Genomic DNA, 22,688 nt, shown 5'->3' with positions numbered 1-22,688 from the left:
TGAAAAATGAATATTCCCCCCTTCCTTCACCCACTCCTCTGCACCAGAGTCAATGATTCACTCAGACATTCGTATTAGTGCCCGAGGATCGCAGTACAATGCTAGCACTGGTTGGCGTCTCTTCTGACCAGAGAGTGACAGCATGTATTTCTATGCAGCTGTCACACTCCGGTAAGAAGAGCAGATGGCCAGTCTAAGCATTGCGCTGAAATCCTTGGGCAGTAGTAAATCTGACTGAATCACAGATGCCGGCATGGAGGAATGGGTGGGGGAAGGGGGTGAATATTAGTTTTTTCATTAACAGAAGTTCAAATCACTGATGCTGGCAGAGAACTGGGTGGGATTATGGGCGGGGAAGGAGTGAATATTTATTTCATTAACTATCCAGCATGTGACACTAAAATTTCGGGCTTACAGCAACACAACTGGGTAACATACGCGAATAAAAGTTACATATCCTGAAAGAACTGTCCAAGCCCTATTTCAGGATAATATTAGTATGATGATCCACAACTAGAGCTTATTTTTGGAGTAGGGCTTATATTTTATGCATACCCCAAAAAGGCAAAAAAAAATCCTGCTATTTCTTATTTTCATTTTATTTTTGGGGAACCACGATAGGTGGCAAGAACCTGTGAAGGATTCTCATCCCCTAAGAGAACTACATTCTTAGCTAACAACATGATTCAAAATTGACCTAACGTTTATGATAGAGCACTAAAATAAAAATGAAAGCAACCAAAACATAGCATGGTTACAGAGAGGCTGTTGCGTTTTTGCAAACAGCAGCTAGAGCAAAAATATTGAGGTCATTAGTGGAAAACAATACACCATGCAAAGTCTTGAAAAACATTTCTGCTGTGTGTCCTTAGATAAGTGACAGAATATATATTCGAATATATATTATATCAAACATTTATTTTTATTTTTTCATGTTTCAGTACTCAGTTCAAATCAAAGAAAATATGGTTGGTTTCTCAGACCTAAGGATGAAAGTTTTCGATTTGGATGAAATGTACTCTGATAATTGGATTGCAGTGTTCGAAATAATATCAGGCAATGAAGGAGGATGGTTCACTATTGAAACAGATTCTCAGACAAATGAAGGTGTCTTAAGAGTCGTACAGGTAAATGTTTTGCAGATATATATTGTATATAGATAGTGATTTAAATTATTGAAACCCCCTATATACAATGTGAGCCCCCACATAGCCCCCTATATACAGTATGAGATCCTACATAGCTCCTGATATACATTATGAAACTACGTGAGCCTACATAACTGCCTATATACAGTATATTCTCAAATAGCCATCTATATACAGGATGAACCCTCAGTCTCCCTATATACAGTAAAAGCCTCTATTTAATTCCCTATATATGGTATGAGTCCCCCACATAGTTCCCTATATACAGCATGCACCCCCACTTAGGCTCCCTATATTCAGGAGCTCTCAGCACCTATATACAGGCACACAACCCATACACAAATTAAAAAAAACACAACACATACTCACCTCACAGTGCTTCAATAGCCAGGCACCCTGCTTCGATTGCCGGGGCTCCACTTCTTCTTGTGGCCAGCACTTATATGTTGGCGCTGGCACAAAGGAGTCATTGCGCCAGCACGTCACAGAAAAAGTTCCCCTGGAGCTTTGCTGCCACTATACATTGCTGACAGCGGAGCTTCAGGAGAGCCCACTGCCCAGACATATACACCACCAATGGCGGTGCACAAAACATTTTAATGATGGCAATCTGGCCATGGGTCCCCTTATCACTATAGTCATTAACGATTAACTATAATTTCAACATAATGAAATGTTAAAAACACTTTGTAGAAGCAAAAAAAGCAATATAAAGACTCATTGACTCCCTATACAGAAAGGGAAAACTTTCAGTACAGCCATAATGACACATTTCTGACTTGAGACAAGCAAAATCAATCACAGCCAAAGGATCAATACCATTAGCTAAGCACTGTTGCCCCTTTGTTAGAGCATCCTGAACCACCTAATCAGAGCCAGTTTTAGATAATGTGGGGCCCTGGGCAAAGATTAAAATGGGGCCCTAAATGCTATCATATTCCTTCATCACACTTAGATATTTAGGCTACACTTACATGCGCTGAGTTCAAACCGTTAAACACTATGGGGAGATAAGGTATGCACACCAGTGACTATGTAAGGGGAATACATGAAATAGCAGAAACTGCTGTGTGAATACTGACTTGAAAAATCCAATAGCTATATGTAAGAGTGAAAATGTGAAAAATGGAATCTGCATTACTGCCATGAACATATGAATCAAGAGAAATTTAGCTACTGAATTGATCAATGCAATAGAGCCCCAACACTACGCCAAAGTATTTCTCTACGTTGGGGTCCCTAGCTTGTGTGTGTCCTCTCATGCAGTTAAAAAACTTACTGTGTATGGGAAGCTGAGACCCAGGCTATTTATGCGTATGATATGGATTGGCAATACGTGTGGTTGGGGAGGGTTTTTTTTTTTTTTTAAAACCGTTAAACAAGCGTGACCGACAGTATTGAAGTCGTTCAGTGCTTGTTTATTGGCCTCTTTACACGGGCTGAGGAAGAATGATTGGCACAGAACGATCACTAGTAGATCAATCTGTCTCCATATAGTATCATGTTATCGGCAGCGCATCTGCAGTTTGCATCGAGCAATAAACAATCCAATAACCTGATGAATGAGCAGCGTATGGGGCATGAACACAATACTGCTGTATGAAGTACAGACAAGAGGAACAAAAACATAGGTTTTCTCAAGAGCTAAATTTGTGATGCATGATCGTATAGGTTTACATACTGTATATTAGTATATTTAAAGCTCCACTCCAGCATTTTTTATTTCACAGCTGGAGTGGTTTTTTAAATGTAAGTCGCTGGACCATTATTTATACTCACCTGCCGCCACCTTCATCTGTTTTCAGGATTGCTCTCCAGCAATTTGTGACCTGCTGGCAGTTCCAGTGTTTCATGGAGAGTGCCTCAGGTCACAACTCAATACAAGTCTATGAGAGCGTCGTTCTGGGCTCACTCTGGCTCGCATAGAGTTGCATTGTGAGCTGGTGACTTAACTTCTGACTTCCGTCCAGTCAAAAGTTATGGGCACAAGATGGCGCTGGGGGACCAGCGCGTCTAAGAAAATAGGTGAAGCCACCAAAGGATAAGAAGAAGACTGGGGACATGGGATTTAAATTTAAAACACCACTCCAGCACTGAAAAAAAATACCCCGGAGTGGTGCTTTAAATAACATACCCCTGTCAATGAAGGAGCAGACTTGACCACTAGATTTCGTATCTTACTCACTTCTAAACTAGAAGTATTAGCCTCCCTTGACACTAAAAAATATTACAAAAATATCAATTATAATTTTCCGTGATGCAGATTATATAGATGGATTTTCATTCTATGAAATAAACACCTTGTACTTCAAATATTAATACACATATGTCATGCACATAAGATATTTGACAATCTTTCTCATTCTTGATTTTTTTATCTTTTGTATCTGTAGGCAATGGATTACGAAGCAATGCAGTCAGCCAATCTAGCTATCCTTGTAAACAACCGGGCAGCTTTCCACTCTTCAGTCATGTCTCAATACCAAGCAAAAGTGTCTAGCATAAGCGTTCAAGTACAAAATGTGAGAGAAGGACCTGCCTTTATTCCCACCAGCCATTTTGTACAGATTCCATCAGGGTTGTCAAAAGAAGCTATGTTACAATATGTATTGGCCAAAATTGTAGCTGTGGATTTAGACACTGGAGGACCAGCGAAAAATGTTGTGTAAGTTACGGAACCATTTTCATTATAATCAGTAAAGAGATTTGCCAATGTGTTGGGGACATTATTTTGCTCACTTAATAATCAAGTATTACAACTTCTTCTCCTTAACTTATTAGTAGTCTTCCTTATAAACTGTGCAGGCCTCCTGTCCATAAAATAACTGTTTAAGTGCCACAAAATCACATCCTCAACAAATGTATTACATTAGTATAAATTGGAAAGTACTGAAATAGGCAAATACTATACATTTTAGAACATTTAATGAATGTAGAAAAGTCAGTTGTTCAGGACCTTTTATAGAGTGCCTATGTCTTTGGAGAACCTACCGTAATTTACTATGGACAATCCCTTTAAATTTTACTAGTTTACATTGTAGAATTTTTAATACTGTCAATCTCAATAGGTATTCATTGAACAAAGAATCCAGCCGGTGGCTTATAATAGATTCCACAACTGGTGAGATCAAGATGACTTATCAAATGATTGACAATATTGCAAAGGATAACACTAATCCAAATAATCCAAATAATGGTAAAAATTTCACTGCCACAATCTTTGCTGAAGACACTAGTAAGTCTATATCCACTTTTCCACTTTTTTTTACGATCCTCAGTATTTGTAAAAGCATACGTCATCACTTGTTTTTCCTTTCTATTTATTTTTGTGCAGATGATCCTACCTTAACATCATCTGGTACAGTTGCAGTAGGAATGAGTAATCCAACCCCAACTCCAGCTTGTCCTGTGGTTACACAAGAACCCCGTGTGGCATGTTTGGATAGGAAGGAAGTTATTATTAGGGCAGTTCAAGACCCATTGAATGCCCCTTTGAAGATAACTGTTGCGCCAAATTCTGACTGGAATGTCCTACCATATAACGGTAACTATTAACAAGATGAAAAATATAAAAAGGCTACATCTCACTTTCCCTGTATTCTTCAATATATGACTTAATACTGATTTTAGTTGTCATTCTCAGTTTTATGTATTTCATTATTAAAGGGCACCCGTCTTCTCATTCGTGCTGCCCATGAAATGGATCAGAAATAGGCTCTGTTATTGTAGTGGTGTATGGGTTACTCTGCAGAATTTCATACATAGTAAAACATACAAGGCCACAATAACAGAGGAGGTGTATGATTCATGGTGGCCAATGTACAAACAGCATGAATAAACAGGTGGGGGTCACCTTAATAGATAGTTCGGTAGATAGGAGGCTATGGGATACATAGAAGGATAGATAGATAGATAGATAATGGGCAAGTGTATGATAGATAAATAGAAAGATAGATATGTGAATTAGTATATATATGTGTATGTTAGTACTATCAAATAGTAATATTAATCTAATACCTGTTTATATATTTAAAAAGTTGATTGAACTTTTTTCTATTTTAGACACGGCAGTGATTTTGGTTGGAGGACCATCTGTTGGAGCTCGTAATAGTACTGTGCTCGTATACGCTACGGACAATAATAATCTGACCTGTCCAAACGCAATTCCTATTGGTATACAAGCCTGTGAGTGTACCGCTGCTAGATCTTGTGATGCTTCAAAACTGTCAAGCAAGAATGTATCCCTTGGTCCCGCAGCAATTGGCCTCATGGTTCTAGGATTTTTAGCTCTTCTTTGTAAGTAATCTAATCAGACTTTAACTCACTATTAATTATTTTGCTAAATATGTGATTAGTCATTATGAAGAGGTAATAATGATAAAGCAACAGCAATGTAGTATTCTGTATTGTAGTCCATTAACAGTAAGTGTTCTTTTATTAGGAAAGTTAACGATAGTAACCTTGGACCACCACTAGACACTGCTACATTACAACTTACTGGTACTGTTGTTTCCAGGAGATGGTGGAGTCTCAGAGATGCCCTCTTTGGCATCCAGAAAGATGCTGTTATCTCTATTATCTATGACATCTAAGACTAGTTCTATATTGCAATTTGTTGGAGGTCCACCTGAAAATGGTTTTGGGCAGAACCCCAAATTGAGCCATTAACTTTAATGAAGCACATGGAGTCACTTTGTGTTCTGTCTGGCCTTCTTTCAGCACTGTCTGAGTTCTTGAGGTGGCCATAAAAGTGCAGCCAACCATACTTTTGTGCCCACATCAAGAAGGCAGGCACTGTTAAAATTATAGGTCAGACAGAGCATAGAGTGCTTCATTAAAGTCAATAGGTCCATCAGGTTTTCTATCTGAATTGCCCCATAGTGCCTTATACTAGAAAACATGTCAATATCTTTATTGCGGTTGAACCATTTTTTTTTCAATCAAATACTACAACTTTGTTTCCTTTCCTTTCTACATCTACATGACGTCATGGCTAGACTGTTGCCATGCTTTGCTCTAGTTCATTTATGAAATGGAAAATTCAATAATTGTCAAAATCTCCAGATCAATTGCCTCTATATGTGTAAAGGGAAACCTACAACAGAAAGCTAAGAAAAATAACAAGACATTCATGAAAAACTAGAGTAATCATACTTATCGACAATTAAACTACTATATGCCTAAACCACTATACCGTTTTTATACTTTCAATTAAAATTCCCCAATGCAATGTTATGTCTTATGAAAAATCCTTTTATATACTTCTTACTTGTTTCTGAACAGTGGCCTTGCTCCTATTACCACTATGTGTATGTGGATCTGCTGCAGCGACTAAATTTATTCCGATTGCCGCTGGGTATGATGGAGCTGTTCATGCATGGGGAACAGAAGGTGCCAAGCCTGAGGATGTGGTCAGTTTCTCTTTTTATAATATTATTATTAGTATTACAATAATTACATTACTACTTGAATTTTTAACTTTTTGTAGAAAATATAAAAAAGACAAAAAGAGATGACCAATTAGCAAACATTAATGTAAGCATCTGTGACGGCAAAATACAATGTCTATTCCACAGATCCATACATCTGACATAGATATAGCAGAGTTAATACTTAGATGCACTATATGGCAAAAAGTATGTGGACATCACACCTAAATATTGAGCTCAGATGTTTCAGCGCCATTGATTTGATTCACGGATTGCAAAAAAAGAAAATAATACCAATAACATTTCACACACTGCTGAAACATCTTAACAGTCTAATGTCTTTATGTAAAGTGGTGGTCAGTACCTGGGCCATCACAGATCCCAGATCCCAGTGGAGCACAGTTTGTATGGCAAAGTCATTTCTCATCTTCAGATTCACTGAGTAAGGCTTAGGACACATAGAGAGTAAAATCAGACAAGTGGATTGAGATAAAAAAAAAATCAGACCAATGTTACTTTATCATGCAGTTCCCATCTGCGATTTTTTTTCTCAGGCACAGAGAAAACAATCATAACAGTCTACGAATGTATGCGAGCACTGTATTCACTCGCACCCATACAAGTCTATGTGTGCAAGTCAAACATTGGACTTCACTCAGATGACATCCGAGTGCTGTGCAATATACACACAGGCTGACAATGGAGGACATGGAGAGATTAATCCCTCCCTCTGTTCCACAGCTGTGATCCAATCACAGGATCGGATCACAGTATAATCACATAAGGTTCAGGCTCGCAGCAGAGCCTGAGCCTGGGGTCATTGGTATATTGCATCTGATACTCTCGCATCGCATGCCATACGCTCATGTGGCCCTAGCCTAGTTCTCTCCCTTCTATAGAGTGTAAGTTCTTACATTCAGAGGGGTAGTCACTCCAGAAAATTTAAATTTCAAAAGATTTGTTGATCTCTACTCACTACAGATCTTTAAATGCCTCTGAAAGTGGCATCATCATCAGAACTTGGAATCATCAGCTTTTATGAAATGGATTTCTGCGGTTGAGCAGCTGCTTAAAATTTGAAGGAGACAATGGATATACAGCTTTTTTTTAGGATTTGGGCTATATATCTTATTTTTAGTGAAGCACACAATGACAATTTTATGCTTCCATTTTTGTGTCAATAATTTAGGGAAGGCTCTCTTCTGTTCTTGCATTACAAGTTTGATAAAAACATGGTTTGACTAGTTTGTTGGGGAGCCTCAAGTTCCTACCCAAGAAAGTAGTAAAACCATGTTTTTATCGAACTTGCAATGCAAGAACAGAAGAGAGCCTTCCCGAAATTAGCCTGACCTTAAAATTAACGGGCACATATTCCTACAGACACACTACCAATTCTTAATGTGAACCTTCCCAAGAAAACAGAGCAACAAAAGGGGGCTAAACGTGTTTAAACTCAACATGAACTCTATTGGTTTTGGAGACAGATTTATAACAAGATTATAAAGGTGCAGGGTTAGGCACAGACAAAAGAGGGCCACTGTGCAAGAACAATATTTGGGCTCCTTGCAATCCAATAGTTAGTTCATCATAATGCACAATTCCACCTACTCTGGATGTAGAACTGGGCCCCTTTACTCTGTGTGTGTGTGTGTGTGTGTGTGTGTGTGTGTGTGTGTGTGTGTGTGTGTGTGTGTGTGTGACTGGACGGGCTGCACTGACTTGTAACAATGAAAATAAAACAATAGCAATAAATCATTCTTTGTTTGTTTTCTATACAGGATATGACATGTCCATTTGTAACTGCAGGAGGCCCTGATTATTCTGGTAAGTTTAACAAATGTTCATTTTTAATAATTTTAACACTTTACATGTTGAAGTAGTATCATTTTGTGGCTACGATTTTTACAAATGCAGTAGCGAGAAAACACAATACAGCTATGTAATGTTGAACCAAGAAATAGATCTTTGTATGTATGTATTTGTATCTATTATCCTAAATATTAGCTAATTTGCAGAGCTTGGCAGCAGCTGCTGCACATTGAATAGAACTGCACAGTGCAGCTCTATTTCATGCTTGGCTAATTCCTCTGTGTGTTGGGTGTCACTCCCCACCGGCCTGATATTGATGAAGTATCTTATGGAAATATCTTCCAGATAGGTCATTATTATGACATGCTTGGAGAACCCTTTAAACAGGAAGAGCTTAAGACTCGTTAGTACAAAAAGTTATGGAGTATATTTTATTTTTACAAAATTACCCATGTGTATACTGATCCACCCACTTAAAACAAATTCGGTCAAGAAAATGTGACGTTTGTGGTATGACTTAAATAAATCAGTAACTAAATGAGATCCAGTTATTATATACATATTCACAATGCAAAACTAAAAAGAAAGCTAGGTGAATTCCGACTGAAAAACAATGGAAGGTGGTTTGCATTTTGACTTCAGTAGTGGATCTTATGCTAAATTACACAACAAAATTATACTGTGTCAACATACTCTATAAAAATAACAATTTACAGATAGAGGGCACAATATCACAATCTACAAAATATCAGTCAGCTTTATTAAGCCATGATTCACATAAAAAAAAACACTAAAAAGGTTATCCACTACATTCACATTGATGGCATATCTTTAGGATAGGTCATCAATGTCTGTTTGGCTAGGGTCTGACAGCCCGCACCCCACCAATAAGCATTTTGTGTGTCGGCGGCAACAGCGTATTTGCCCAGAAATGCTCAGTTCCAAAGCTGCCCAGTCTTCTGACAGCAGCCATGGCCTGGTACTGCACACCCAGCTACAGCCACCACCAGACAATGGAGCAACTTTGGAACTGAGTATTTCTGACCACAGGCTGCCTCCACCGGCACCGAGAGCGTCTGTAGGGCGGGGGTGCTGGTTGCCAGACCCCGGCCGATCAGACATTGATGACTTATACTAAGGATGGGCCATCAATGTTAAAGTAGTGGATAACCTTTTTATTATATGTCAAGAATGTAAGACTATCTGTACCTGGTCAATTTAGAATTAAATGTAAGTATGGGCTTTATATGCATTAACACTTTACGAGAGGCTGATTCGGTGTGCAACCAGATTTATATTTTTGTATTATATATCCATGTCTTCATTTTTTTCTGTGAATCATGGTTTCATAAAGATTATCATTTTTATTTTGTGGTATAGTCTTCTCTATCTGTAGGTTATTGTTTTGTTTGTAGGATTGACTATTAACTTTATTTTGGCCTAGGTTGGGTCAAACTCTATAGAAAGTTTTGTAAAACCAATGGTGTACAGGACTTACAATAAGAGAATATATACTATTGGAAATATAGATACAGAATATTTCTATAGTCTCAAAATGTTTAATTATATACTTTCTATTGTTACATAATTTAGCTAGTGAAAAATACAATTTTTCACTGGTTAGATCAGAGATGTAGCTAGGAGTTCAACTCATAATGGGCAAAACATCTGAGTGGGCCCCTAACCAGGTAACCCTGATTACAACGATAGAGGCGCAGCCTAAACATAGGTATAGGGGAACCTCATCGGATGACTGGCTATTATAGAAATCACTATACAAAGATTAGCACTGATATTACTGTCATACGGTGACCGTATAGTGGTAGATACCAGTCCTGCAGAACATGTGAGAAATTACAGTACAGTGTGAGATGAAGACTTACAGATGACATTCTTCTTGTGGAGTCGTTCACTTTTCCTTTCTTTTCCATCTGGTCCAGACCAACACGGCAATTTCTTCCAGTCACGAGTCATCTGCAGAGGTTACAAAAATAGAGACATTTGACTTCTCACATTTCAAGCAAAGTCCCCATCTGCTCCCAACCTGCACAAACTCCTCATCCTGCTGATTCCCCAATACTGAACCACTGCTGTAGTGTGTGTCCCTATTACTGATCCTCTTACTCCCCAGATAATAACCACCATTGTGCCTGATATAAAGTAAAATTACTCCATTGTGCCCTCTAGATGGTAAAATTTGCCCTATAAAATATCAATGCCCTGTGCAAGTGCCCTAGAAAACAGTGCCCACATTTTACCCCCTAGAAAGTAATAATTCCCAATTTGAACCTTTGACAGTAACAATACTGAGTGCCCCTTTAATAATAATAATGCTTCTTAAGTACCCATTTAACAATGTCTAATGAGTCTCCCTATGTACAGCTCCCAAATACACAGCATGATGCCCCTCACAATTCCCATATACATAGTATGATAGATACACAGCTCCCTATACACAGCATAATGGGCCCCACAGTAACCCACTCCCTCTGTATGTAGGCCCTCAGTAGCCCCTTCCACTGTATGCAGGTCCCTAACCCCCCCACACTGTATGCGGCCCCGAGTGGCCCGCCCACTGTATGATGATCCCCAGTACCCCACCACTGTATGATAGCCCTAAGTAGCCATACTCGCACTGTATGTATTTCCCCCACACTGTAATATGACCCCCAGTATTTCCCTCACACTGTATGATGGCCTCCAGTATTTCCTCCACACTGTAATATGTGGCAGCCAGTATTTCCCCCACACTGTCATATGGCACCCAGTATTTCCCCACAATGTATGATTGCCCCCACTATTTCCCCCACACTGTATAATGGACCTCAGTATTTTCCTCACTCTGTAATATGGTCCCAAGCATTTTCCTCACACTGTAATATGGCGCCATTATTTTCCCGACACTATATGAACCCCAATATTTCCCCCACACTTTAATATGGCGCCAAATATTCCCCCACTATAATATGACCCCCAGTATTTCCCCCACATTGTAATATAGCCTTTAGTATTTCCCCAACACTGTAATAAGGCCTCCAGTATTTCCTTCACACTTTAATATAGGAATTAGTATTTCCCCCACTATCTATGGATCATGATGGGTCTGCTGGCAGGAGGACCAATGTGATGATATCATCTCGCTGTGGCACGCAGAGTCCCAGCGTGATGACATCATCACGCTGTTCCACGTCCCCGCCTTTGGAGTCTTCCTGCTGTTCTCTTGACCGCTGGCCTACATTGACCAGCAGTCTATAGAATGGAGAGGTGCAAAACCTGTGCAAAACGATATAGTTTACAGTAGCAGTAGCTATGGGTAAGCCGCTGTGATCACAAGGCTGAGGCAATTACCCCCTATGTTCATTCAGGAGTTACACTACTGTTTAAGATCTTTGACTATAACGTGCAAGCACCACTCCAACAGGTTTTTGGTTTTTTTTTATTGCACTGGAGCAGTGCTTTAAAATTGAAATCCCCTGACACCTGTCTTATACTCATCCTTTGGTGGCTTCATCTTCTATAACCATCGCTCCCATCGATCTCCGGCAATTTGAGACCTTCCAGCAGCTCTAGTGTTTCATGGAGCGAACCGAGGTCATAAATCAATACAACTTTATGAGCCTTGTTCTGTATCCCATAGAGTTGTATTGAGCGTTTGTGATGTACCTTCTGATTTCCGGGCAGTTAGACGTTACAGTCATAATATTGCGCCGTGGGACCGGCGCAACTGCAAAAAAGTAGGTAAACACCAGAGGGTGAGTATAATACCAGGGCTAGGGGACTTACCTTTAAAGCGCTACTCCAGCAATGAAAAAAAAAACCCGCTTAAGAAGTGGTGCTTAAAGATAAATTGTATTTTTTTCACAATCTTCACTTTTTAAAAATGTATCCAATATATATGTATTTGTGCTATGTACAGTTAGGTCCAGAAATATTTGGACAGTGACACAATTTTCGCGAGTTGGGCTCTGCATGCCACCACATTGGATTTGAAATGAAACCTCTACAAAAGAATTCAAGTGCAGATTGTAACGTTTAATTTGAAGGTTTGAACAAAAATATCTGATAGAAATTGTAGGAATTGTACACATTTCTTTACAAACACTCCACATTTTAGGAGGTCAAAAGTAATTGGACAAATAAACCAAACCCAAACAAAATATTTTTATTTTCAATATTTTGTTACGAATCCTTTGGAGGCAATCACTGTCTTAAGTCTGGAACCCATGGACATCACCAAACGCTGGGTTTCCTCCTTCTTAATGCTTTGCCAGGCCTTTACAGCCACAGCCTTCAGGTCTTGCTTGTTTGTGGGTCTTTCCGTCTTAAGTCTGGATTTGAGCAAGTGAAATGCATGCTCAATTGGGTTAAGATCTGGTGATTGACTTGGCCATTGCAGAATGTTCCACTTTTTTGCACTCATGAACTCCTGGGTAGCTTTGGCTGTATGCTTGGGGTCATTGTCCATCTGTACTATGAAGCGCCGTCCGATCAACTTTGCGGCATTTGGCTGAATCTGGGCTGAAAGTATATCCCGGTACACTTCAGAATTCATCCGGCTACTCTTGTCTGCTGTTATGTCATCAATAAACACAAGTGACCCAGTGCCATTGAAAGCCATGCATGCCCATGCCATCACGTTGCCTCCACCATGTTTTACAGAGGATGTGGTGTGCCTTGGATCATGTGCCGTTCCCTTTCTTCTCCAAACATTTTTCTTCCCATCATTCTGGTACAGGTTGATCTTTGTCTCATCTGTCCATAGAATACTTTTCCAGAACTGAGCTGGCTTCATGAGGTGTTTTTCAGCAAATTTAACTCTGGCCTGTCTATTTTTGGAATTGATGAATGGTTTGCATCTAGATGTGAACCCTTTGTATTTACTTTCATGGAGTCTTCTCTTTACTGTTGACTTAGAGACAGATACACCTACTTCACTGAGAGTGTTCTGGACTTCAGTTGATGTTGTCAACGGGTTCTTCTTCACCAAAGAAAGTATGCGGCGATCATCCACCACTGTTGTCATCCGTGGACGCCCAGGCTTTTTTGAGTTCCCAAGCTCACCAGTCAATTCCTTTTTTCTCAGAATGTACCCGACTGTTGATTTTGCTACTCCAAGCATGTCTGCTATCTCTCTGATGGATTTTTTCTTTTTTTTCAGCCTCAGGATGTTCTGCTTCATCTCAATTGAGAGTTCCTTAGACCGCATGTTGTCTGGTCACAGCAACAGCTTCCAAATGCAAAACCACACACCTGTAATCAACCCCAGACCTTTTAACTACTTCATTGATTACAGGTTAACGAGGGAGTTGCCTTCAGAGTTAATTGCAGCCCTTAGAGTCCCTTGTCCAATTACTTTTGGTCCCTTTAAAAAGAGGAGGCTATGCATTACAGAGCTATGATTCCTAAACCCTTTCTCCGATTTGGATGTGAAAACTCTCATATTGCAGCTGGGAATGTGCACTTTCAGCCCATATTATATATATAATTGTATTTCTGAACATGTTTTTGTAAACAGCTAAAATAACAAAACTTGTGTCACTGTCCAAATATTTCTGGACCTAACTGTATGTCTGCAAGTCTACAATGTATGAAAAGTGAATATGTGCAGAATTTAAGCCACATAGGTATGGTATGTATTATGGTGTGCATTGATAGCCCAAGTAGTTAGCATGTAATATTATCAATAATGTGTTGAGTACTTGAAGAATTGGTTTAGTCCCATTTCAATGAATTCCTATTTTGCAGAAGTCAATGCTGGTAACTTTATACAAGGAGTTGGTGCTGCGGGAGGAAGCTTATCAGGAACAGCAACAGCAGGTGGCACAAGACATGCTTCTGGGACTGGGATCGAGATGTCCCATGTTCAAGGAGATGGTTTTGATGGAGATGGTATGAGAGGATTTTCAGGCATAAGCAATACAGCCAACTCTTTTATAGGAATCATGCCACCACCATATGAGAAAAGTGGCACTCTGAACATGGCTTATGTGGAGAACTACTTTGCTGAGGTAAGCTGCACAATAACACTAAGAACTGATTTAATTTATTAAGAATAGCAGACCACCTTTACTTTTGTATTGACTTTATTACTGTATAATACAAAGTTATTACCAACCACAATAATGAGGTCATGTGGTTAGAAGTTACACAAGAACCTTTGCCAACATATTACTAAACTACTTTGTGACCACAAAGTCCATAATGTTTTTTTATAATGGCAGTTGCATAGAAAGCCTGGAAAAAAACTAAATACATGACAGATTGTGGGACTTCTGCCTTAAGGCTATGTGCGCACTTACCGGATTTTGCTGCGGATTTTCCGCGGATTTGCTGCATGTTTCGCTGCAGAAAATGTTCAGAACATCTCTGCAGTGAATCACCAGCAAATCCTATGGAGAAAAAAAATCCTGTGCGCACTGGGTGGAATTTGACAGCTGCATGTTTTGCTGCGGGAATCCCGCAGCAAAAACAAGTGCATGTCACTTCTTTTCCGCACATCGCTGCGGGATTTCACTCCATTGACTCCAATGTTAATCATGAAATCCCGCAGGGAATAACGCAGGCAGCAAATTCTGTGCGGTTCACTGCGTTTTCCTGCGTTATTCCCTGCGGTATTTCGCGGTTTACCACCGGTAATGTGCATCGCCTGTCTGCGGTTTTGCAGGGAAGTGATGTCATTACAGGAAGAGGAAGCCGTGCAGAGAGTAAACACACACACATCACAGACACAGACACATCACAGACATAGAACACATAGACACAGACACATAGAACACACATAGAAAGAAAACGGAAATATAGAAAACAAAGAACGTGGGCTCCGCTGCATATTTACCTTCCAGCCGAGGTAAGCACACAGCGGCGGCCCGGTATTCTCAGGCTGGGGAGGGAGAGGGGCAGGATTAATGTCCCCCGCCTCACTCCCCCTCCCGCAGCCGAGAATATCAGCCGCAGCTGCCCCGGCACTGTCGCATGCATTATGCGGCACTACCGGCGTGTCCTCGGCTCTTCTTGCCGCCGTGTAGCAGTGGCAGCAAGGTAATACAAGGGGTTAATGATGGTGGGGGACCACCGCCATTAACTCCAGGCTTGATCATGGCAGCGTCTATGTGACAGCTGACATGATCAACCCATAAGTAAAGTGAATAAAACACACACACCGAAAAATCCTTTATTTTAAATAAAACAAACAAGCCTCGTTCACCATTTTATTAACCCCTCCCGCACCAAAGCTCCGGCGTAATCCACCGCTCCGGCGTAATCCACAGGTCCTGCGCTGCTTCCATCCAGCTGCGACTGTCACAGACACAGCGCTGAATGAAAGCAGCAGACAGCAGAGGTAATTACCGGTCATTTCCCACGGCCGGTAATGTGAACTCACTGCCGACCGTGGGAAATGCAGCGATCTGTCCTCTATCTATCCCTCTATCTATCCCTCTATCTGTCTGTCTATCTATCTATCCCTCTATCTATTCTTCTGTCTATCTACTATCTCAGAATTAAATGACTTTTTTTTTTTTTTTCTTCAATGTGCTTTATTGCATTGAATGCAATAAAGCACATCCCAACCCGCACGCGGCAAAACCGCGGCAAAACCGCGGCAATACCGCGGTAAAACCGCAGCAAACCGCGGCAAACCGCATGCGGTTTTCGGGTGCGGTTTCCTGCAGTTTTTTACCGCGGGTGCGGTAATCTTTGAGAGCATGCGGAATTTTCTCAAGAATATTCCATTTCCCAGTGCGCACAAGGCCTTAGAGTTTATTTGGTTTTACTAGTTTAGAGCATATAATTTTTAATTTGACTTTTTTATTTTGTAAGTAATTTATATGCCTGTATATCAATGTGGGTTTGGGTCCTGAGACCCCTACCACAATTGGATAAATATTGAGTTTATATTGAAAAGTAGGTTTTTGTTTTAGTGCTATGTGTAGTCTTATAACACACCCAACAAATATGTTTAACTAGAAGCTAGGTCTAATAAGGAGCTGGAAATAAAAATTTCAAATAATAAAGGATAAAAGTATTATTAGAAGTGTCTACTACTTTTTAAATGATTACTCTGCTAAAAGATGTCAGTGAACTAAAGAAATGGAATGGGAAAATAGTATCAAAATAAGCTGTGTAAGTGTATGATTGTAGCTATAATGAATGATATAATATTATGGAATTCTGTGATTGCTATCATTTTAGAAAGCAGAATTGTATGCCAATGAAGATGAGAGTCGCCCAGCAAATGATTGTCTTCTGATTTATGATAATGAAGGCATGGGAAGTCCAGCTGGATCTGTTGGATGCTGCAGTTTTATTGCTGATGACTTGGATGACACTTTCTTGGACACGTTGGGACCGAAATTTAAAACACTGGCAGAAATTTGCATTGGTTCAGAGATTGAACCAGTGGCAAGTGGTGGAGAGCCAAGATTATTTCCAAACATTCCAATAATAGAAACTGAAGCAAATATGATGTTAAATGAATCAGCATTGAGTGTTCCAGTAAATCAACCGGCAGCTGTTAGGAGCGCTACATATGTAACCGAAAGCTCAATGTCATCTGCCAACCTGCAACCAATGAGGCCAATGGCAGAGACATTAATGCCAGGTAATGTAATTGTAACTGAGACTTACACAACATCTGGGGGCACAATGAGACCAGTTATCCGGAATGTAGATCCCGTCATCCCTACTAATATTTTAGTAACAGAAAGGCTGGTTGAATCTACAGCGCCAGCAGCACGTGGAGTATTTTCTGATCTACACAATGGCTCCAATGTTATTGTGACAGAAAGGGTAGTTCGTCCGGCATCTGGTGTTCATGAATTCCTAGAGATACCAAACATTACAAGTATTTCAGATGCATCGAATGTAGTATTAAGAGAAAGGGTTGCTGCACCAAATAATGTCAGGCTCTCTAATTCATTTAACATCCCAGATATAGATTTAGGTGATGCACAAAATGTACTTGTAACTGAAAGAGTGATACAGCCCATCTCAAATGTACAGGGAAATTTAAGCATTCGTCCCGAAATGGGAAGTTCTCAAAATGCGAATGTCAGGCTATCTAATTCATTTAACTTCCCAGATTTAGATTTAGGTGATGCACAGAATGTTCTGGTTACTGAAAGAGTGATACAACCCATCTCAAATGTTCAGGGGAATTTAAGCATTCGTCCCGAAATGGGAAGTTCTCAAAATCTATATGTAACAGAAAAAACTGTACGATCTGGTCCAGCGATTAAAACCCAAATGTTGAGTGCAGAGCCTTTGCGATCTCAAGTAATGGGCTCCACTTCCCCTAGTTTAACCCGCAGCAAAGTAACAAAGTACAGCACAGTCCAATACACTAAACAATAAAAGTTGTCAACTGAACTGGAAATTGTTTAAAAAAAACTACGCTATTAATTATTCAGTTTAGATTTTGTTTATGTTAATAAATATCAAGCTTTTAAAGACTCAATAATAGACATACTGATCCACTGAAAATAATCAGATGTGCTGCCATTAGTCTTTTATGTGACCACTCAAATATAAAAAAACAAAAAAAAAAAACATAAAAAAAAGTTTTTTAGTAGCCTAGATGTCTTACATGTAAAAAGAAAACTAAGGTTAAGGTTAAAAAAAAAAAAAAACAATAAAAAAAACATACAGTCATACAACTTTAGTATTTGTCAATGAGCTTAAAAAAAATTAAACAAATACGTCTCAGTGTTTGGGCTGTTTTAGTTCATTGCTCTTGTGTAATATATGTAAATTACAATTGTGTTACTGTGCTGTAAATATCATTACTTTCCCCATAGAACCTGCTACACTTCATACTTACATTGCCCCTTTCGGTCTAGGTTAGTTCACTGCATGTCTTTTGATGTTCGCGCCTGTAGCTCTAAATACAAAAGTGCAAAAAAAAATAAAAAATCCTATTTTTAAATGGTTTTTTTTTGTATAATATAAATATTTTTATAAAATTTATTGTTATTTGATTACCCCCCTCTTAGGGTACACAAATGTAACTACCCTTATAGAGTTTTTATTTTTAGAAAAAGTTTAGTAATATTATTTAAAACCCACACTAAATTATATTTTTACTCCTACAAAAACAGCAGCGCTACGTAATATTCATACGCATTCCTTTCTTCTTGTCTTTAGGTGATGGCTTGAAATAACTGATGAAATAATAACATTAGTTATGTCATTTGTTCTAATAAATAAAAAGAAAACGCTCTTAAAATGCACTAGTATAAATAGAGGCTTAAAAGGGTTCTGTTTCTAATGCATTTTTATAAAACCTACTAATGTCCTTTTTTTACCTAAACTCCATCTAATAAATATATATTATACATAACATCCATATTTTCATTTAGATGAACAGTAACATCAGATCATATAGCATCAAGACAAATCCATTTAAAAACTGGTACTGAGTGAAATTGGGACATCCAGTGGTGGAACCAATAATATGCACATTTTAATTTCCTTGTTGGCTTTTGTCAACTTATATCTGGACTGATTTCACAGTAAAATAGTGCTAGACCGAAGTGACTCCTTTAAAGTAAAGTGATTGTGCCCCGGCAGGATGGAGGCAGATCTGAGCATGCTGTCACTCAGGAAGAGGCAGCCCTGCCCCCACCAGTGACGTGCCCTGTTCAGTTCCTCCGATTCCGGAGATTCCCCAGATACAAAGTAGGCTTGGTGCATCACAACGCAGTAATAAACCAGACAAATAGACATAGGCTTACAGGAGCAGGGCAGGTAATAAAAGTATATTAGGAAAAGATTATTAGGAAGAGGTTATATGAGAAGGGGTTAAAGTAGTAGTGGAAAACCTCTTACATGATGTTGAGATCAGGGCTCCGTGGGGGCCGTATCATCACTTTATGGACTCATTGTTCTTCTTTACACTCAAAATAGTTCTCAATTACATTGGCTGTATGTATGTTGGTGTCCGGCTGCAGAATACATTTGGAGCTAATCAGACACCTCCCTGATGGTATTACATGATGGATAATTATCTTCTTAGTTCCTTCAAAAACTGTGTTGGTAAAAATAAACTATTAACACTTCTATTTTTTTATATTCTTATGTTACAGTTTTTTTCCATATCTGCCTTAGGCTTTTGTACAGTACTGCAAGTATTATATAAATTGACCCAGGAGTTAAGTAATATTGATATTGCCCACCAGTCAGGCCTCAAATTGACTACCAGAAAAGTGGTTCCGACCCTGGTGTTGACTTTAGTGGTACACAATTGTACATGTAGCTGCCAACATATGGCAATATGTGGCTCCTTTGCAACTGGTTTGTGTTATACTGACTTAAAGTGAATCTGTCACCAGGTTGTTAACACCTAATCTAAGAGCAGGGTGAGAGATTCCAGCGGTGTTTCACTTACTGGGCTGCTTAGTTTAGTTTTGTTTAATCAGCAGTAGATTATCAGTGGAAGACTACTTGGCATGCTGCCAGGTAGTCCAGCAAATTCATGATCTCTGTATAACTGCTATATCTGCAGGAGAGAAAGCATTGATTTTATCAAAATGACAACAAACAGATCAGTAAGCGATGCGTCACTGGTATCAGGATCTCTGTCTTTATACTGTTCTCAGATCGGAGAGCAAAAACCTGGTGACAGATTCCCTTTAGCCATTACTTACTTTACCGTAAGAAAAATACAAAAAAGCATAAAATGCATCAAAATTTGTAGGTATTTTTCTAACTTTTGGTTTACTTATAAATGGCCACTTTCAGGTGGAAATGTTCATTAATATACTATTAAGCATATGACTTTAAAGGGAACCTGTCAGGTCCTGTATGCAGCCAGAACCAAGAGCGGTTTTGGGTGCATATTTCTAATCCCTGCCTAGCAGTCCCAGCCTATAGTAGCATACATAAAGGGATCTTTAGAAAAAGTATTCTTTAAAGATCCTTTATGATATGCTAATTAGGCTATGAACTAGTCGTAAGGGCGTTAGTTCCCATGGCTGGTCAGCCACCTCAGCATGTGAGCACGCCCCTGTGGGTGTGCTAATATGTTAATGAACGCACAGCGTCAGAGGCATGGTCGATCACCCCTCTCTGCGGGCACCGCGCCTGACGCTGGATTTCAGCTCAGTGCGCATAACCAGAAGTGCTTACATGCTAAAGGGGCCAACTATCCAAGAGAACTGACGCCCTTGCGACTAGTCCCTGGCCTGATTAGCCTATCATAAAGGATCTTTAAAGAATACTTTTTCTAAAGACCCCTTTATGTATGCTACTATAGGCTGGGACTGCTAGGCAAGGATTAGAAATATGCACCTAGAACTGCTCTTAGTTCTGGATGCATACAGGGCCTGACAGATTCCCTTTCATAGGTGCCAATAACATTTAGCATTTTGTGATGATATAAAATATTTTCACACAGTATGAAATAGATTATATAGCATTGGTACAATTTCCCCGCCTATGCTATCAGTTTTCTTAAAGTTATTTGTTGTCAGCTTATAATTTGTTAGAATGCAAAGAAGTGGTTAGAGGGGTTTCTAACCCTAAAATGGTTAGATGTTATCTTTCAAATTCAGCAACACTCCTGGACTGCACTTGAGCTGCTAAAGCTTCTTTGTGCTTTGCTATAATGCTACCATGGCAGTCAATCACTGGGGATTAATTCAGTGATCAGTGGTGAAGGAATGGCGGTAAATTTGAATTAAAGTAGAATATGTTAAACTTTTGGAGTAATGCCGAACTAGTTTTAGAGGTTGGTAAAACCCCTTTAGGCATTTAGGATAGTTTTTTTGCTCAAACAAAGTGTCAAAACGATCAATTTATCAGTTGCAATAGATTGTAAAGTTCCAAAAAAAAAATCCACGTTTGTATGAGCTGAAACTTTATGCAATGTTTTTGTATTTTCCAGAATATATTAATAAAGCACTTTTAAATAATTCTACAGTTTCCTCATTTTTTTTTTATCAAACAGGTTAAAAATGCAAGAAACACACTCTAGTCGTGAGTCATAGTATTATTATTATTATTATTATTGTTAATTTATAGAGCACCATTGATTCCATGGTGCTGTACATGAGGGGGTTACATACAGAATACATATACAAGTTACAATAGACAGACTAGCACAGAGGGAAGAGGGCCCTGCCCTTGCGGGCTTACATCCTAAAGGATTTTGGGGAGGAGACAGTAGGTGGGGTGTAGTATCACATGTAGTACACGATGGCATTAGAATTATGTGTGCCGTCATTGTCGGTGCATTGCTCTTAGTGATAAATTTAGCATTCAAACATCCCATAAATGTTTATGCCTTTTATTGAGCAGTGCTGCCCCATCTGTATGATCTTAGGCAAGGAGCTTTGTGCCCTGAATGCCAAACACACAGAATGGAATATACTGTATTTGACTGTAACCTATATTTAAGCAATTGAGAATAGGGCTTTGGTTTTCACTGACAAGAGCCAGGGTGTTTCTTTCAAGGCAGCAAATACATAAATGTCTATTGAACACAATCCATTGCATGTACAAGCGTATACACAACCTGCAACTCCAAAAAGATTGTTTTGAGGAGGAAAAAAAAGATAAGTGTTTACACTAGCTTTTATACTTTTTGTCATTTTTTGAGAAATATGTGAAAAAAAAATATCCTTAGACAAATCTAATTCATTCCTATAGGATGCAATGTTGATATCAAAAACGATCTATTAGTGTTACAAAAAAGTTAAGCCCTATGTGGATGTGCCCTTTTAATAAACACTAGAGATGAGCGGACCCAAACTTTAAAGTTTGGTGCTCGCACAGAGCTCAGGCTTTATAGAAAAAAAATCAGTGTTCGAGTTCAGAGTTTGGGAGCTTTATGTCTGATGACCATACGCTGTGATTGGGTTCGCTTGGTGTTCAGCCCAGTGCAAGCCTCTTGCAGTCTCTGAATGGCTTGCACTGGGGATAATGACAGCGTGATCAGATATAGTAAAAAAAAAAAATTCGAAAACCCTGCCCACCCTCTCTCCCCCAGAAGTGATTTGTTTACGGCTGGCTGTATGTGGGTGGTGGAGCCAAACTGCCCAATCAGTGATGTCCAAAGATGTTCACGCTAGTGTGAGTCTAGAACAGAACTTTATCTGAAGTCCAACTGAACTCACAAAACCCGAACATCCTGGAGTCCGCTAATCTCTAATAAAGATATGAATCAGACGCCTGAGAGCTACCTCTTCCAACTCCCCCATACACATTAACACTTGGCTCGGCTGACCTTTCCTGTGTGATCTATGAGAGACTCCTCCAGCAGCGGTCATCTCCCCGGATCCTGCTCTCCCCCAACATCATCCAGTGG

The 22,688-nt window shown here is 39.4% G+C and overlaps 1 protein-coding gene across 1 annotated transcript in view; it reads left to right on the top strand.

The window, feature by feature from the left end:
* LOC142317221 (desmoglein-3-like) overlaps window positions 1-21,295 on the top strand; it is a 57,120-nt gene extending 35,825 nt beyond the window's left edge. The window contains exons 8-16 of the mRNA XM_075353326.1: window positions 942-1,127; window positions 3,542-3,813; window positions 4,217-4,383; window positions 4,483-4,692; window positions 5,211-5,444; window positions 6,432-6,559; window positions 8,356-8,401; window positions 14,132-14,394; window positions 16,577-21,295. Coding sequence (XP_075209441.1) covers window positions 942-1,127; window positions 3,542-3,813; window positions 4,217-4,383; window positions 4,483-4,692; window positions 5,211-5,444; window positions 6,432-6,559; window positions 8,356-8,401; window positions 14,132-14,394; window positions 16,577-17,737 — 2,667 coding nt within the window. The 3' untranslated portion in view covers window positions 17,738-21,295. The remainder of the gene's footprint in view (window positions 1-941; window positions 1,128-3,541; window positions 3,814-4,216; window positions 4,384-4,482; window positions 4,693-5,210; window positions 5,445-6,431; window positions 6,560-8,355; window positions 8,402-14,131; window positions 14,395-16,576) is intronic.
* The last annotated feature ends 1,393 nt before the right edge of the window (window positions 21,296-22,688 follow it).

This window comes from Anomaloglossus baeobatrachus, chromosome 6 (genome assembly GCF_048569485.1).
Source record: "Anomaloglossus baeobatrachus isolate aAnoBae1 chromosome 6, aAnoBae1.hap1, whole genome shotgun sequence".
NCBI lineage: Eukaryota > Metazoa > Chordata > Amphibia > Anura > Aromobatidae > Anomaloglossus > Anomaloglossus baeobatrachus.
Note: the sequence above shows the minus strand (reverse complement) of the source record. Positions and strands in the feature narration are given on the sequence as shown.